The following is a 15,567-nucleotide window of genomic DNA, read 5'->3' as shown; positions in this document are numbered from 1 at the left end:
CTGCCGGGCGGAGCCGTGCGGCTGCCAGCGCTCAGGCACCGCTGAGGTCAGCCCCGACAGGCCTGGCTGCAGTGCTGGCCGTGTCACTGAGTCCCAAGATGGCGGCGGCCACGGCGCCGGGCGCGAAGGCGCCGCGGGGGGAGAGCGGCGGCCCCGCCGCCTCCGCGCTCTCCATGGAACGCATCCAGTCGCTGACCGAGCTGGCGGACCTGGAGGCCGCCTACAGCCGGCTGTGTGAGGAGGAGGTGTGTGAGGCGGCAATCGGCGGGGGCGCCGCGGAGGTGTTCGCTGCTGCAGCCTGCTCCGTCCCGCCGCCGCGGTGACAGGGAGAGCGAGTGCCTTGCTGTCACGGCTCCCTTAGTTGTCTGGATCCTTTCCAGAGGTGTTTAATACGCACTCGGCCGTCCCCGGGGCCCGGTGGGCGGACGGCGTCGCCTCCGCGGGTCTGGTGTCCCTGGATCGCGAGTAGCCTGGAGATTCCGGGGCCTCGTTCATTGAAAACTCGACCAGGGGAGGAGATTGTCGGTTATCTGGCTTAAAAATTGTGTGATGAGGTTCCCATAACCGAAATTTTAAGTGGAAAAAAATATAAAGATTTACGGTATTAAAATGAGAAATCAGAAAGGATTTATTTGTCACATGAGTTCTGGGAAGCACTAATGCCTTTCTAGGTCCCTGTCCTTGACTTGGACATAGGGTCTGTGATAAATTGCTGGCCTGGGCAGAGCAGAAGTCACACAAGGATTTCTTTCTCCTTTTTTTTTTCCAGAAAGTTGTGCAGGAAGAGCTGGATGCCCTTCTGGAGCAGCAAAGCACTATAGGGAACAAGATGATTGCTCTTCAGCGCATGGGGTTAGTGCTCCCCACTCTCTCCCCTTCCTTCTCCTCACTGTACGACCTGAACGTTCCTTTCAGCATTGTAGAGGAACATTCTCACGAAACATCAGTCTTTAAATCAGTTTGTGGCAGGGAACAGCAGTTGAATCCTCATCCCCAGGGCCCCAGTCTTCTCGGCAGCACTGACGGAGGGCACTGCTGTGCTCTCACACAAACTGACCCGTTTTTGTGTAGGCTGGGTGGGGTTTGAAGGTCTCACCCCAGAGGTTGCCAGCTTTCAGCATCAATGTTTGGATCAGATGTCTTGTGTCAGGTGATGAAGTATTACTGCCTCTTCATGGTGAGCTTGTGCAGGCAGTCTGGGAAGTCATCCATGTGGAAAGTCATCCGCAGTGGCCTCGTGCCTGGTAGAAGCTCAGAGCACAATTTTACAGCCTTCATCTTTCCCTTCAGAAGTGGAGAGTGGCATAAAACCCCAGTGGCTCATCCATGCCCTGTCTGGTAGCAAGACACAGTCAGTCTGTGCAGCCCCTTCCAGAGCAATCAGTCTGTCCCATTCTGCTGCTTTGCCCCTGGGGGAAAGGCGTGGAATGGGAGGGAGTGTTGTGCCAGGAGCAGTGGTGTCTGCAGGAATAACTGTCCTGCTGTCACACACCATCCAACTGCTCAGTGCCTGCACCTCATGTTCAGTTCCCTTGTGTTCCCAGCCCTAATCTGCAGCTGATCGAGGGGGATGCCCAGCAGTTGGCAGGAATGATCACCTTCACCTGTAACCTGGCTGAGAATGTCAGCAGCAAAGTCCGACAGCTCGACCTTGCCAAGGTAACTGGGCGAGGGGGTTTGGGACTGGGCACCACCAAACAATGTTCTGTGTGCTCACAGCACAACAGAGATGTGCTCCTTTCTCTCCTGGGCAGGAAACTGCTTTGTTCTTTATTTTAGCAGGATCTTTCCGGGCTCCTGGATATTTTACAGTATAAGAGTAAATATCATAGAATCCCAGAATGGTTTGAGTTGGAAGGGACCTTAAAGCCCATCGTGTTCCAACCACCCCTGCCATGGGCAGTGACACCTTTCACTAGACCAGGTTGCTCAGAGCCCCATCCAACCTGGCCTGGAACACTTCCAGGGATGCTGCCCCAGCATCCACTTCTGTCCATGCAGATCCTGGTACAATATCCTGGATAAGGTGAGGTCAGCCTTCACTGACACCCTTGTCAAGCACTGAGGACGGTGGAGGTGATCATTGTCACCCAACCTGGTCAGAATCTGGGCTGTTCTCTTCCTTGTCCAGAGGCAGGCTGAGAGGTGTCGATCCCAGCGCTCAGCACTGCTGCACAAATCAAATCAGACAACTTGTGGTTGTCTCTCTGGTCTCTGCCTGTTTGTTATAGTGGAGCTGAGCTCAGCCTCAGTTTTGACAAATGCTGTTCCTCTTGCAGAGCCGTTGGTTTTATGACTTTTTAAGTAGTGTGGGGTTTCTGCTTACGTAGTTGTTTATTGTGTAGAGAAGTATTGCTTCAGTCTCTTCCTTTTTTCCCCCCACACTGTCTTCTCCTCACACTTCCCTCTCCCTGGTCCATTCTGCAGCAGGAAGCTTTACTGGGTGCCTTTCTTGCAGAACCGCCTCTATCAGGCCATTCAGAGAGCTGACGACATCCTTGACCTGAAGTTCTGCATGGATGGAGTTCAAACAGCCCTGAGGAATGAAGACTATGAACAAGCAGCAGCTCATATCCATCGCTATCTATCTCTGGACAAGTCAGTGATTGAGCTCAGTTGTCAGGGCAAGGAAGGTGAGCTCTGCTCATGAGGAGAAGCTGATAAGTCACCCTTCCAGTAGCACATAACTAGAGACTGCATCATTTCCCGTGGCAGATAGCCTCAGCCCAATAGACAAAGCAGAAGATCTAGTTCTGGCCAAAGTTCTTTGTATGTTATAGACTGATATTGAGGTGAAGTGTTATTAAGTTGGAATTAACATTAATTGAAAGAGGAGTTCCTGGCACACAGCTTTAATAGTATTTCAGGTGCTAACTAAGCAAAGGACAAAATGTTCATGTCAAAAGAAGTGAGGGAGAAGGCCCTGTCAGGGAGAACTGTTGCAGTGTTACGATGGGCTACCAAGCAGAGCAACTGGAAATCAAGGAGTAATTTGCCAGATCCTTAGAAGAAACGTCCTGGTGGATGTGTTCTCATCTTCCATGGAAAACCACAACATTAGCTGTGTGTACATCACACACCTACCTGTCTTTCTTTGCCTATAGAGAAATTCCAGTGTGTCTTCTGCCTTCTCAGCCTAGGGCTGCACAGTGTTGGTCTCTCTCTCAGGGAGAAAAGTAGCCCTTGATACAGCACTGACATTGTGCTGTCGCTTTTCCCTTCCTTTTCTGTCCTCTTGTCCAGGAGGCATAATTGATGCCAACCTGAAGCTCCTGCAGGAGGCAGAGCAGCGCCTGAAGACAATTGTCACAGAGAAATTCGACACAGCCATGAAGCAGGGAGACCTGCCCCAGGTGGAACGGTTCTTCAAGATCTTTCCCCTGCTGGGCTTACACGAAGAGGGGCTGAGCAAGTTCTCCGAGTACCTCTGCAAGCAGGTAACAGGGTCTGTGAAACTACTGTGGCCTGTCTGGTCATCCAGGGGAAAGCAAAACTCAGTCTGTCAATGGATGTTGTGGAAAGAGGTTTTGGCTGGGGCTTGTTAATCTTAGAAACCAGCACTGGCCTCAGTTCATCTCTCTCCCTGCATTTTGTGTCCTGGGATGGGCTTTCTGGTGTCTGAGTACAGATCCTGGGGGCTGTCCGGCTTCCCCTTCTGTGTCTTGCTTAAAGCTCATACAATGAGCCTGGAAAGAGAAGAACAAGTTTCTGTCTTTCCTCGATCCTTGAGTTTTCCACAAAAGAGGAAAGGATCCGTGTTCGAAGGAAGAACAACAGCAATAGCTCTTGCAATGGGAAGGCCAGTGAAAACTCTATAGGGCAAGGACAGGGGACCACCCTGTGGGATGAAGAATACCTTTGGGTGTTCAGCTGACTGGTCCTGTTGTCGTGCAGGTGGCCAACAAAGCAGAAGAGAACCTGCAGCTGGTGATGGGGACAGACATGAGTGACCGTCGAGCTGCTGTCATCTTTGCAGACACCCTGACACTCCTCTTCGAAGGTAATCTTCCTTCCCTCTTTCCTGATGGATTAAAAATAGTCCCTGATGAGATTGTCCATGAATGTAAATGTTTTTAAATTTGGCTCACAAAATGCCTCATTCTCCATTGAGCTGCAGACGTGTCACACTTGAGGGACAGGGACACCACCAGCAGAATTTATTCCAGCCAGAAGAGGGCATCACAATAAGCAAGTTTTCCTACCTACAGCTTATGCAGGCACAAAGTGGATTTGCAAAGGATTTGTTGAGTTCCTCCAGGAATCAGACTCTTCCTGTTCTCTGCATCCTCAAAACATATGAGTATTCCCTGGAGGTTTCTTCAGACTTCCAGCTCTCCAGACAAACAAATCAGATCCCTTAAGGCTGAGCAGCTGTTGGTGCCTCCAAGCCTGGCTCTTCAAGAAGCAGCATGGGAGCTTGAAAACAGGGAGAGATGGGAATATGAATGCTCTGTGGGAATGTAGCCAAAGACAGTAATTGAGATTCTGTGACGATTAACCATCTTCTCTATGAAGTCTGCTCTAATTCCAGGCTGCACCACTGCCAAGTCACTCTCCTAGCCTGGCACCCTTAGAGCTTTCTTGGCAGTAGCATTAAAAGAGGGGGAGTGTTGCTAAGTCTTGGAGTAGAGAGTTTGTGAGAAGAAGGCAATATTGTAGAGACCTCCTTGGAGATGAGCTTTTCCTCCACGGAGTTCTTGCCTTTACTAATGCTTGCTCTCTGTGTGCCCAAGAGCCATCCCTAGGCTGATCTTTCCCAGCACTGCTCTCCTGTAACTTGGTGGGTGCTGAGAGCTCACACTGTGTTTGGGTGGCAGTCGTGCCCCCTGTCAGGTTTAGCTTGTGTGGCTTTCTCCTGGGAAAGCTTCATACCTTGTTTGCTGGGAGGGCGGCTGGCACACATGGCATAGCAGGAGCTCTCTTTGGGGAGAGAGAATTGGCTTCTACTCCAGGAGACTTGCACTGCAGTGATTACAGTAAACAGTGAAGAGGATGGTCCGGTCTGTGGACCTGTGTAGCTCTGCTGTGCTCTGGGAACTCCTGGTAGAGTCTCTTTTGCTTCCCCTCTCCCCACAGGAATTGCTCGCATTGTGGAGACCCATCAGCCCATCGTGGAGACCTACTATGGGCCAGGGAGGCTCTACACCCTCATCAAGCACCTGCAAGTGGAGTGTGACCGGCAAGTGGAGAAGGTGGTGGACAAGTTCATAAAGGAGAGGGACTATCACAGGCAGGTAAGAGCAGCGTGACACTGCAGCCTCTCTCCAGCTCCGTGGGGCTCCCACTGTCACAGAGGCAGCAAAGTTTGACCTTGTGTATTAAAAGAAACCTTGCTTTACTCCATATTTACGATGATGGCTAAAGGGGTTCAGCCTGTAGCTGTTCCTTCTGCTGCAGAGAAGGACTCATTGGGAGTGTGGTAAATGCACCCTGGGCACAGGATTCTTTGCTGTGCAGGTCTGAAGGGTGCTTTCAGCACACCTTCCCCACTGTCTTGTTCCTGCTTAGATGCAGGGCTGCTGTAGCTGCCTCATGGCCACATACCTTGGTGCCTCTGCTGGAGTCCCCTCCCACTGTCCTCCCTGGCAGGACGAGCTCTTCCTTGGAGGAGGAGGTGAACTGATGCAGTTCCCTTCTCTGGCAGTGCTTCCTGCAAAGCATTCCTATCACCCCCAGTGAGTAAGCACTTCCTTGGGCTACAGCACGAAAAGCAGCTGGTAACTCCAAGTCATCAGCAAAGACTGATGACTCTCCCTTTTTTTTTGTGATTGCAGTTCCAGCAAGTCCAGAATAGCATGATGAGAAGTAGTTCTGCAGAGAAGATTGAACCAAGGTACAAAGAAGAAGTCTTTATGCGCTCTAACCTTTCACTCTTGAGCTGTTATTAACACTACTTAGCATTTAGATAACTCCCGGTCTTTCAGAGGTTTTGTGGCTACTAACACATAAAATCCAATTGTTAGGTGCCCTTCTCTGCCCTTTCATAAAGGCAGCTTCTGTCTTGGGGCTTTATTTTGCTTAGTCATTACTTTTAAGCCTCAGCACTGCTGGAGGGCTGGCAGTATCACTGCACATGAAGGACTGAGACTTTAGTTGCCTGTGCCCACTGCTCTTTGATGGCCACAGTACAGTCCCTGAAACCCACAAAATGGAGCAGCTCCCTGGGCAGATAATTTGTGACAGAATCAGGAATAAATCTGGGTCTTATTTAACCTGTACTGCTGCTGCAGCAGCTCTGAAACACGGGTTTCTTGCTGATGAACCACAGTGCTTTCAATTTCCCTACTTTTCTTATCTTAAATATTTACATAACCCTTAAGGAAGGCCATTTGAAAGTGCATCCAGCCCTTCTGGCACTGCCTGACTTATAAACATGCCTTGAAAGAAGACTTAGGTTCCTCAAGCAAGATCTGTCTGTGAGCCTGCATAACTAATTGTTTCAGCGGTAATATAAAGATGTACTTACTGTTTGCTCTGAGTAACCATCCCAGGTTTTCTGACCTTTTGCTTTTTCATCTCTAAAATAATGTTTCCTTGTCCCACAGTTGGGTTGTGAGGCTTTGAGCAGGATTTGTAAAATTCTTTTGTGCACACTGATGAAAAAGCTGCTGATGTGACAGTCTTTCTTTTATTTCATGGTCATGTCTGATGTGACCACAGCATTCTGCACATTGTCACGTGCTTTTTTGGTCTCACATTTCCTGAGCTGTTGAGCTTAAACAGATTCTTCATCATTTTCAGAGAAACACATGGATCTGTGCACAAAAGCACACATGAGGAGATGGCAGGGACCAAGCATTTCTAGCACTGGCCACTTGGGGCTCACAGAATTATAGCAAAACTGAGGTAGGAAAGGACTGAGGAAGGTCTCTAGTCCAACCTCCCATTCAAAGCAGAGCTCATTTTGAAGTTGTAGCAGGTTGCTTAGAGTCTTGCAGTCCTTACCGCTGTGATTTTAATGTGGGTGTCCTCACAGCTGTGAGGAAAAAAGAGGGGGAGTGTTGCTAACTCTTGGAGCAAAGAAGAAAGCAGTATTGTAGAGATCCCCCCTTGGAAATGATTTTTTGGGGGACATTTTGATTGTGTGTGCGTTCTTTGCACAATTATTCTGCTGAGCTCTGCCACTCGAAAGCACAGATGGAAAGGGGCAGTATTGGTCTCGCAGCAAGAGAACAGAAAACACACTACCTGACTGAATTAAATTAGTGCCTCTCCTTTTGTAGTGTTGCTACCTCGGTTCTTGCTCTGTTCCTTCCAGGGAGCTTGACCCCATTTTAACAGAAGTCACCCTGATGAACGCCCGCAGCGAGCTCTACTTGAGGTTCATCAAGAGACGAATAGTAGCTGATTTTGAGGTGGGAGATGCCACGGCCTCAGAGGAGGTGAAGCAAGGTAACACCTTGAATACCAGGACTTGCAGGCTCTCTGTTCATCAGAGCCAGAAATGGAGATATCTCTGAGGCAGTGGCAGAGCAGAGTGACACAGGATCTGCAAAGATGCTTTGGGAGCACGCTGTGGAAGAGGACTGTGTAGCTTGACCTCCCCAAACCTGTTTTCAGCACTGGTTGTTCCATCTAGCAGAGAAACCAGCATTAGGAATGACTGTAGAGTATAACAAACAAGAGAGGGAGGGACATTTGGTCACTGCAGGCACAAATCCTAAAGATGGAGGCCACAGGGGAAACAGGCTCGGGGTTTTGGTACTCTCTGGAGCTCCGGAAATTACTTTTGTCACCTGCAAAATTCAGCTCAGCAATTTCAGCTCCACAGCTGAGGCCTGTGATTTCTTCCAGGTTGGGCTTGGCAGGTGTGTGTCCCTTGGGTGCCCCTCAAAGAGGTAGCAAGGGGACTTGGTGGAACTGTTTTCTGCCATTTGGTCCCTGCTGATAGTTCTCTCCTCTGTAGAGCATCAAAAATATCTGGACAAGCTCCTCAACAACTGTCTGCTGAGCTGCACCATGCAAGAGCTCATTGGCTACTACATCACCATGGAGGAATACTTCATGAGGGAGACTGTCAACAAGGTAAGGCTCTGACTGTGCTGAGAAACTCAGATGGTTCTCTGCATGTGCTCCCCAGTCCTCTGCTGAGCATCCCACGGGAGGGATACGAGTACATGGCAGGTCTGCAGTTGCTGGGAAGGCCTTTTGTTTCCCTTGGCCTTGAAAAGCAAGTGGTTGGTTCTGAACTTCGACTCCAGACATACCCGTGGGTATCTTCCTGAGACAGATCTTCCAGGGCTGTGGGCTCCTGAAGACTAGGCTGAGTGCCAGCCCACACAGGGTACAGTTCCACTCAGGGTGAAGGGGGCAGACCAGGTTTGGTCTCACAGCACTGCTCTGAGAGGGCACCATCACTCACTGGGCTCAGGGCTCTGAGACAGCTTTCTTTGCAGGCTGTTGCCATGGACAGCTACGAGAAGGGCCAGCTCACCTCCAGCATGGTGGATGACGTGTTTTATATAGTGAAGAAGTGCATTGGGCGTGCTCTGTCCAGCTCCAGCATAGACTGTCTCTGTGCCATGATCAACCACTCCACCACTGAGCTGGAGTCTGACTTCAGGTAATGCCAGTACACCAGGTTTGTTGTAAGTGCCTGCACCTCACATTCTTCAAACAGTGTTTGCTGTCAGGTGGTCTTCCTCGTGTTCTTCACCTTTGAACCTCTGATTTGTCACGCTTGCAGGAAGCAGTGGCTGGTGGGCTGTGGGAAGCTGGAGCTGGGCATCTTTTCTCACAGTAGTGGTGATCACCTGTAGGACAAACAGGAAAAGGAATCTCATGGCCCAAAATCCCTAGGAGACCAAGTCACCACATAGCACTAGGGTGCTACTCTGCTTGATGGTACATGACCACCCCTAGTTGTTCTCTGGGTTCCTTAGTGACTCAAACTTTGAGTGAGCCTGCAGAAATTGTCCTGCTGTTTTTCATCCCAGCATGGGAGTGGGGAACTGACTGAAGACAGCGAGAATCTGCAGGCAGGATATTTGGGAAAGCTCAGAATCTGGGTGGTTACGTTTTTCTTTCAGCATTTAGATGCTGACAGGAGATATTTGCCAGCCCTCTTTTGTCCCTGTGAAGTTCCACTTACCTTGTCCAGGTCCCAGCTCAGACAGAACACCGGCCCCTGTCACAGAGCACAGTTCTGTTGTCACCTGCAGTTATTTGCTCTAAGCCCTGGTGTGTTCTGCTTGCCCATAGGGAGGTTCTGTACAACAAACTGAAGCAGGGCTTTCCAGCCACGACCTTCCAGGACTTCCAGAGAGGGGTGACCAGTGCTGTGAACATCATGCACAGCAGCCTGCAGCAGGGAAAGTTCGACACCAAAGGCATTGAAAGCACCGACGAGGCCAAGCAGTCCTTTCTGGTGGGTTTGGTGGCTGTTCTGGTGTAGAATGAGTTGGTGGGGGGGGAGAAGGCAATGGGGAGCTCTTGGGAACAGCATTGGTGTGACTGTGGTGTCCAGAGAATCCGAAAACCTGTTCAGGTATGGTGGGTGGCCTGACTTTGGATGTTGGTAGATGCTTCTGCCTCACCTCATGTTTGTAGGGCTTCCACACCAAGTCACAAGTGTGATCCCATGAGTGTCTCTTGGGCTGCTGCAGTGATGGTTCCTTCTGGGCTGGGGAGGAGTCAGAGCTCTTTAGAGGTGTCCATCAATCCTGTTCTTCACAGGCTCTGCACAGAGGTGGGGGGGGAGCATCTCATCCACACTTTCCTCCAGATAAAAAAGTTTCCTGGCCCAAGCTCAGGGCTCCTGCACTTTCACTTAGCAGGTTGGAGAGTTTCCATTAGAGCAGGGTTATTTGCTTTGCTGGGCCTGAAAGATCCTCCTGTTGCCTTCAAACAGCAGTACTGCAGCTCCCTGTGTGCTTGAGCAGACCAGAATGTGGCAGGGAGCATTAGAGACCCCTCAGAGAGCATCTGAAGGGCCATCACTCCTGTCTTCTGCAGCATAACACATCCTTCCCCATGGTGGGATGCTGTATAGACCTTGCCTTGTGGAAAAGACCGCACTGGGAGAACATCTCTGTTCTGAGAGCACTGGAGAGGGGCTGTCTCACCCTGACTCATCTCCCTCTCTGTAAGTTGCTGTAAACAGCCAGCACTGAAGAGATTCCTTTGAACTTTCAGTGTACAAGGAGAGAAGGCAACAAAGGGAGGAGGAGGGACTGAACTCTTCCATTTCATTGAATTCTTGGTTACAGATGTCTGCATTTCTTGAAGCAAAGGGCTCAGAATGTCAGTTCTCTCACTGAATTTCCTCATTCATCTGTCACCTTGCCTCATTTCCCTGTCTGCACAAAGCCCAGCCTTATACTGGCGTTTAGTTCAGCTTCAGCAGGTAGAGAACAGTCTGTTCAGGGGAGAACAGACCCTTACCTGGCAGGAGGGCTGCTGATTCCTGCATAGTTACCTGTGCTTTCCTGCCTCCCCTCCTGCTCCAGACACAGTGTATAAACCATTGCCCTCAGCCACTCCTGCTCTGTTCTTCATGACACATTAAGCTGGGGGTACACCATGGCTTCCACCAGTCACCCACAAGTCAGGCTTCACTGCTGCAGCACCTGGACAGAATGATGAGAAAAAGGCATAAACTGTCTCAAACTCTGTGCTAGCTGCAGGTTCTGTAGCTTGGCTTCATGCAGCTCGGTGAACCTGCAATGCTTGGATCTCACAGTAGCAACTCTGTCCCTTAAATATTTACATTTCAGCCTGTACTGTTGGCAGGGCATGGAGTAAACATATGGATTTGAGGCTGAGGTGCTGAGAAATTCCAATGGATTCTACTTGGGTTTGTTTTGATTTTTTCCCCAGGTGACCTTAAACAACGTGGAAGTCTGCAGTGAAAACATCATGACCCTAAAGAAGACGTTGGAGGTGCGATCTGTGTTCTTCACTGTTTTTTTCCTAAATCAAATTTGTAATATCCTCCCTTGGCAGGGGTCAGGTAAAGCATCTGGACTTTGAAATATGCCCAAATTCCTGAGGTCTTTGCCCTCCAGCCTTAGGAAAGCAATACTGAGCTGGCAGAGCAACTTCCAGCTGATGGCAGCAGCCGGAAATACCATTTCCTCCAGCCTGACCAACCTGGTGCAGGAATAAAATGCACGTCATGGAGAGGCTGTGGTTCTCTGGTGCTGGGCTAGACAGCCCCTGGCCTCCTTTCTTGCTCTCCCTCTCTCTCCCCAGCTGGAGCCAGCTGCCTGTGCCTCTGCAGGGGCAGGAGCTGTCCTAGCCCACGGGCTGGTGGGCAGCCAGAGCTCAGCAACACGAGGGGATAGAAACTGCCCAGGTTATTAATTTGCATCTTGCTCACGGATCTCTTCCCTGCAGAGTGATTGCAGCAAACTGCTCAGCCAAGGCTTCGGGGGCGAGCAGGCACAGGCCAAGATTGAGAGCTGCCTGTCGGACATGGCTGCTGTCTCCAACAAATTCCGTGACCTGCTGCAGGTGAGTGCCTGGAGGAGTTGCTTCTGGCCCCCAACACTGGCTGCTGGTGTCTTCAGGGAGAACTCAAGCAGGAGTCAGGTCAGCCCAGGACCTGACCCCAGGAGTGCTGGGTAGGGGTGCAGTCAGCTTTGAGGCATGGGAGCAGCCCCAGCCCGTTTGCACAGCTGCACCAGCTGGCAACTGCAGAAAAGCACTGGAAGCAGCTGCAGAGCCAGAAGGAATGTTGCTCCATTTGTCTTCTCTCAGCACGTTGTTGTAGATGGTTCAGCACTTTCAGGAGAAGAAGTATTAATAGCATTTCCATCTCCATTCTCCCTCGTGGCACAGCACATTGTCAAGTTGTCCACAGCCTCACTAAGTAACGCTGAAGACAGGCAGTTGGTAGAAAAGAGCTGCTCTTTTCTCAGGTTTCTCCTCCTTTCCCAAATGGAAATACTCCTCGGCATGGAGTCTGGCTAAATCCAGTCTCCTGTGGCATCCTGGGGCCTCTTGTCCTAAAATTTCACAGTGGTCTCTGGCAGGGAGAGACACAGGAAGACCTAGTACCTCCTGTGGAAAGAAACCAAGCAAAAAGAGAGTATTTTCAGCCAGGTTTGCCTTTGTACTTCACAGAGAGGCCAGGCTATTTTTCATTTGGCTTTGCAGTTCAGGGCAGCCAGATGTCTTCAGAGCAGCATTGCCAGGAAACCCTCTTGGTGCCTGTGGTCTGTATCAAAACCAAAGAGCTCGTCAGTAGGGAGTAAAACTCTCCAGACTAGCTCTAGTGCAGTGTTAAAACTGGCTGCAAAGCAATCAAGAGGCTGAGCAGCAAGTTCCTGCACTGTATGAATCACACACACATTGAATTTGCCTCGGAAAAGGGCAATTGCCAGCAGGGCCTGCTCAGAAATGCCAGTTTTAGTGAAAAACTCCCATCAAATGCCAGGCAGTATCAGTACCTGCATAGTTTCATGCTGGGTGAGCTTACTGAGCCAAAGGGAGGGGTCTGACAGGAGAGGCCTTTGAGAGCTCTTGAGCATCACAACGGACAGAGCAGCCTTTGCTGAGAACCCGCTGCTCAGGGGAGATGGTGTGTTGCTGGGGTTATGATTAATGCAGGGAACTCACTGTGGGTGAGTTCCTTTTAGCTTCTCCTACTGAGCTAAGCTGCACTGGAGGTGGGAGGCATCAGCTGAGTGCAGTCACATTGACCTGACTGGTGCTGAGTGGAAAAGCTGGAGTTTGTGGCCTTTCCTTTGTGCCTCACTCCTGCCAGGAAACCTCTGTAGCCGCACGGGATGGGCTGGGGGAAGCAAGAGCCCTTCAGACCAGGCTGCAAGTCAGCAGAAAAGCAGCTTCTGGGCCAACATCCTTCCTCTTGTGGTGTCCTTAGAGCCTGCCAGCACTGGAAAAGTGTGGGATTTGGGACTTCTGAGTTCAGATTCCTGTGCAAGTCTGTGGGCTGGTTTCCTCAGCTTGCAGTGAGGATGGAAGCATCAACACATCCTGGCTGTAAAGGTTTTGTGCCTTACTGTCCTCTCCTCTTGCTGTCCCCCTCAGGAAGGTCTCAGTGAGCTGAACAGCACAGCCATCAAGCCCCAGGTGAAGCCCTGGATCAACCTGTTCCTCTCTGTCTCCCACAACATCGAGGAGGTAAGGCTCAGTGTTCTCTGCTTCCAGCTGTACCTGGGCACTCTTCATCCTCTGCTCAGCAGCACAGTCAGAGCAATGCGTTCATCCTCTTCAGTTACCTGCTGTTTCCTTGGCACAGAGCAACAGTAAAATACCCAGATCTTGCTCTGCAGCTGAGCCTGGAAAGGGATGTTTGGCTAGAGAGGAGCTTGAGAAAACGGAAAGGGTGCAGAGCTGCTCCAGGAGGAGCAACCCTTCCTGTCCTCTGGGCTGTTGGCTGCAGTTCACTTCAGGCCACATAAACAACCCTTTGCATTTCACTGTCAGGAGGAGTTCAGCGACTATGAGGCCAACGACCCCTGGGTCCAGCAGTTCATCGTCAATCTGGAACAGCAGATGACAGAGTTCAAGGTGAGAGAGGAAGGGAGGGAGATGGCAGCCTGCCAGGTTTTAGCCAGACCTCCACATGGCATCTCCCAGCTCCTCCCCTGCTCAGGGGAATGGCAGGCAGAGATGTCCTCCAGTACCTTGCAGGGCTTTTAGGGATCCAGCCACCCCCTTCTCCTGCAATTCTCAAAGCCTGCTTGCAGCCCACATGTACCTGGATCACTTCTGTGGTGCTCTCCACTTGACAAGCCTGCAAGCGATGGGTCGTTATTTGAAAGCTCTCCTAGGCTTGGGGTTTGGGGACCTCTGCTCAGATTTTCTTGACAAGAATGACACAGGTTTCTGCTTCCAGGCTGGACTGTCTCCAGTGATTTACGATACCCTCACTGGTCTTACAACCAGTCTCATAGCCATTGAACTGGAGAAAGTGCTGCTCAAATCCACTTTTAGCAGGGTAAGCAAAACACCCCTCTACCCTGTAATCTGGTTTGACTCCAAACCCTTTGTAAAGGGCAGGTCAGAGGCAAACATTACCCTCAAAAAAGCTCTGCAACCACCAGTGGCCAACTCAGGGACATCCTCTATTACCACCCACAGGGAGAAAGTGTATTATGTGATAGGCCTGAGAAAAGCTGGCACCAATAAGGGGGGGTGGCTTTAATGGTGGGTCTAAACATAAGCCATTTTAAGCTGCAGTAAATGGTCTAACTGGAACCCTCCTGCTCAGAGACCTCCCCCTGCTACTCTATGACTTTTAACTGTGTCTTTGGCACAACCCCTGGGCCTGCTTGGAGAGGTAACAGAGCTCCCTCGTGCCCGCAGCTCGGTGGTCTGCAGTTCGACAAGGAGCTGAGGTCTCTCATAGCCTATCTCACCACAGTCACCACCTGGACTATCCGCGACAAGTTCGCCCGTCTTTCCCAGATGGCCACCATCCTCAACCTGGAAAGGGTGAGCTGCACTTGGTCTGCTTTTACTGGGGGATTGTGGGAGCCCCAGCTGGACTCCACGTGGCTTTACTGAGCTCATCCAGATGTCATCACACCTCCAGGGCATGGGGAAGCTGGAGAAGTTGCCCCGTGCCTGATGGGTGCTCACCCACGGGGTTAGTGGCAGGAAATCCCGTGATTGTAGCCAGTTTGAACTCACCTGTGCGGGTGGTCTGTGCTGAGTCTCCTTCTTTTTCAGGTGACAGAGATCCTGGATTACTGGGGCCCGAACTCGGGCCCGCTGACCTGGCGCCTGACGCCGGCCGAGGTGCGGCAGGTCCTGGCTCTGCGCATCGACTTCCGCAGCGAGGACATCAAGCGGCTGCGCCTGTAGTCGGTCGGTGCTTGTGCCAGCACCACGCTCGAGGGAACGGCAGGAAAGCTGCAGCCCTGGGGGCTGCTACACAGCATGGGGATGGGGTGATGTCTGCCCTTCCACTCACATTCCTTGGAGCAAAGGGCTTTCCCGGGCCTGGCAAGAAGAGCTGACACCCTTTTGTGGGAGCAGAAACAAGGCAGCAGAGGAATCTTTCTCAGAACACAGGCTAGTGCCAGCTCCTGACTCCCTGCGCTCTGCTCCCTGTGGGAGGCCACAGGGCAGGACACTTGGGGGCTGCTGTGGCTCAAAGATGGGTCTGCAGAGCTCTGCCCGTGCAGCTGCTGCAGTCACGTGCCCTCTGTGCCCCAGCTACTGGAGTCAAATCCTGAGCCCTGGTTCTCTCCTGGTGGTGGTGCGGACTGTTCTGCTGAAGGGAAAAGGAGTGATTTCCTAGGGAAGGTACTTGAAAAATCACTAGAAAGCCTCTGTGGGAAGCAGGGCTGTGTCCCTGCTGGCTCGCTGTGCCCTGTACAGCTACTCTGTAAATAAACCTCACCTGGCTGAGCTGCAGTCTCGTGGTGTGTGCATCCCTGGGCCTGGAGTGAGCTGGAGAGATGCTGGACAAGAGCTCCGCTCCATTTCTCCTCTTCTACTCTCGCCAGGGTATCCAGAGGATCTTCCTGCCCTGCCTGGTGCTGTCCCCATCACCTAGGGCTGTGGAGGGCAATGACCAGCCCCTGCATGCAGTTTCTGCCATTCCCACTCCCAGAAAATCTTTGCCCATTCATTGCTGGGCTCTTGCTCTCC

At 51.3% G+C, this 15,567-nt stretch overlaps 1 protein-coding gene and 1 long non-coding RNA gene across 2 annotated transcripts; one reads left to right on the top strand and one right to left on the bottom strand.

The window, feature by feature from the left end:
• Nucleotides 1-94: 94 nt before the first annotated feature.
• Nucleotides 95-15,330, top strand: COG4 (component of oligomeric golgi complex 4). Its single transcript, XM_032701153.1, has 19 exons — nt 95-245; nt 770-852; nt 1,545-1,659; nt 2,459-2,633; nt 3,244-3,437; nt 3,895-4,000; nt 5,077-5,234; nt 5,775-5,833; nt 7,259-7,392; nt 7,907-8,025; nt 8,397-8,563; nt 9,202-9,367; nt 10,819-10,881; nt 11,338-11,454; nt 12,994-13,086; nt 13,393-13,476; nt 13,805-13,906; nt 14,275-14,403; nt 14,641-15,330. The coding sequence occupies exons 1-19, from the start codon at nt 99-101 to the stop codon at nt 14,773-14,775; spliced, it is 2,346 nt and encodes a 781-aa protein (XP_032557044.1). The 5' UTR covers nt 95-98; the 3' UTR covers nt 14,776-15,330.
• Nucleotides 1,907-10,026, bottom strand: LOC116793354. Its single transcript, XR_004359461.1, has 4 exons — nt 9,092-10,026; nt 6,467-8,753; nt 5,545-5,811; nt 1,907-4,416 (listed from the first exon to the last, which is right to left on the bottom strand). It is a non-coding gene; the product is annotated as an uncharacterized LOC116793354 (long non-coding RNA).
• Nucleotides 15,331-15,567: the final 237 nt, after the last annotated feature.

Source organism: Chiroxiphia lanceolata, chromosome 13 (genome assembly GCF_009829145.1).
Source record: "Chiroxiphia lanceolata isolate bChiLan1 chromosome 13, bChiLan1.pri, whole genome shotgun sequence".
Classification (NCBI taxonomy): Eukaryota; Metazoa; Chordata; class Aves; order Passeriformes; family Pipridae; genus Chiroxiphia; species Chiroxiphia lanceolata.
The sequence above is the reverse complement of the archived record's forward strand: the minus strand, read 5'-3'. Positions and strand labels throughout refer to the sequence as shown.

Excerpts from the sequence above, each read along its gene's own strand:
- COG4 (XM_032701153.1), top strand. The coding sequence starts at position 99 with ATGGCGGCGGCCACGGCGCCGGGCGCGAAGGCGCCGCGGGGGGAGAGC. Across the intron at positions 246-769 it reads GCCGGCTGTGTGAGGAGGAG|AAAGTTGTGCAGGAAGAGCT; the intron begins GTGTGTGAGGCG and ends TTTTTTTTCCAG. Across the intron at positions 1,660-2,458 it reads GACAGCTCGACCTTGCCAAG|AACCGCCTCTATCAGGCCAT; the intron begins GTAACTGGGCGA and ends CCTTTCTTGCAG.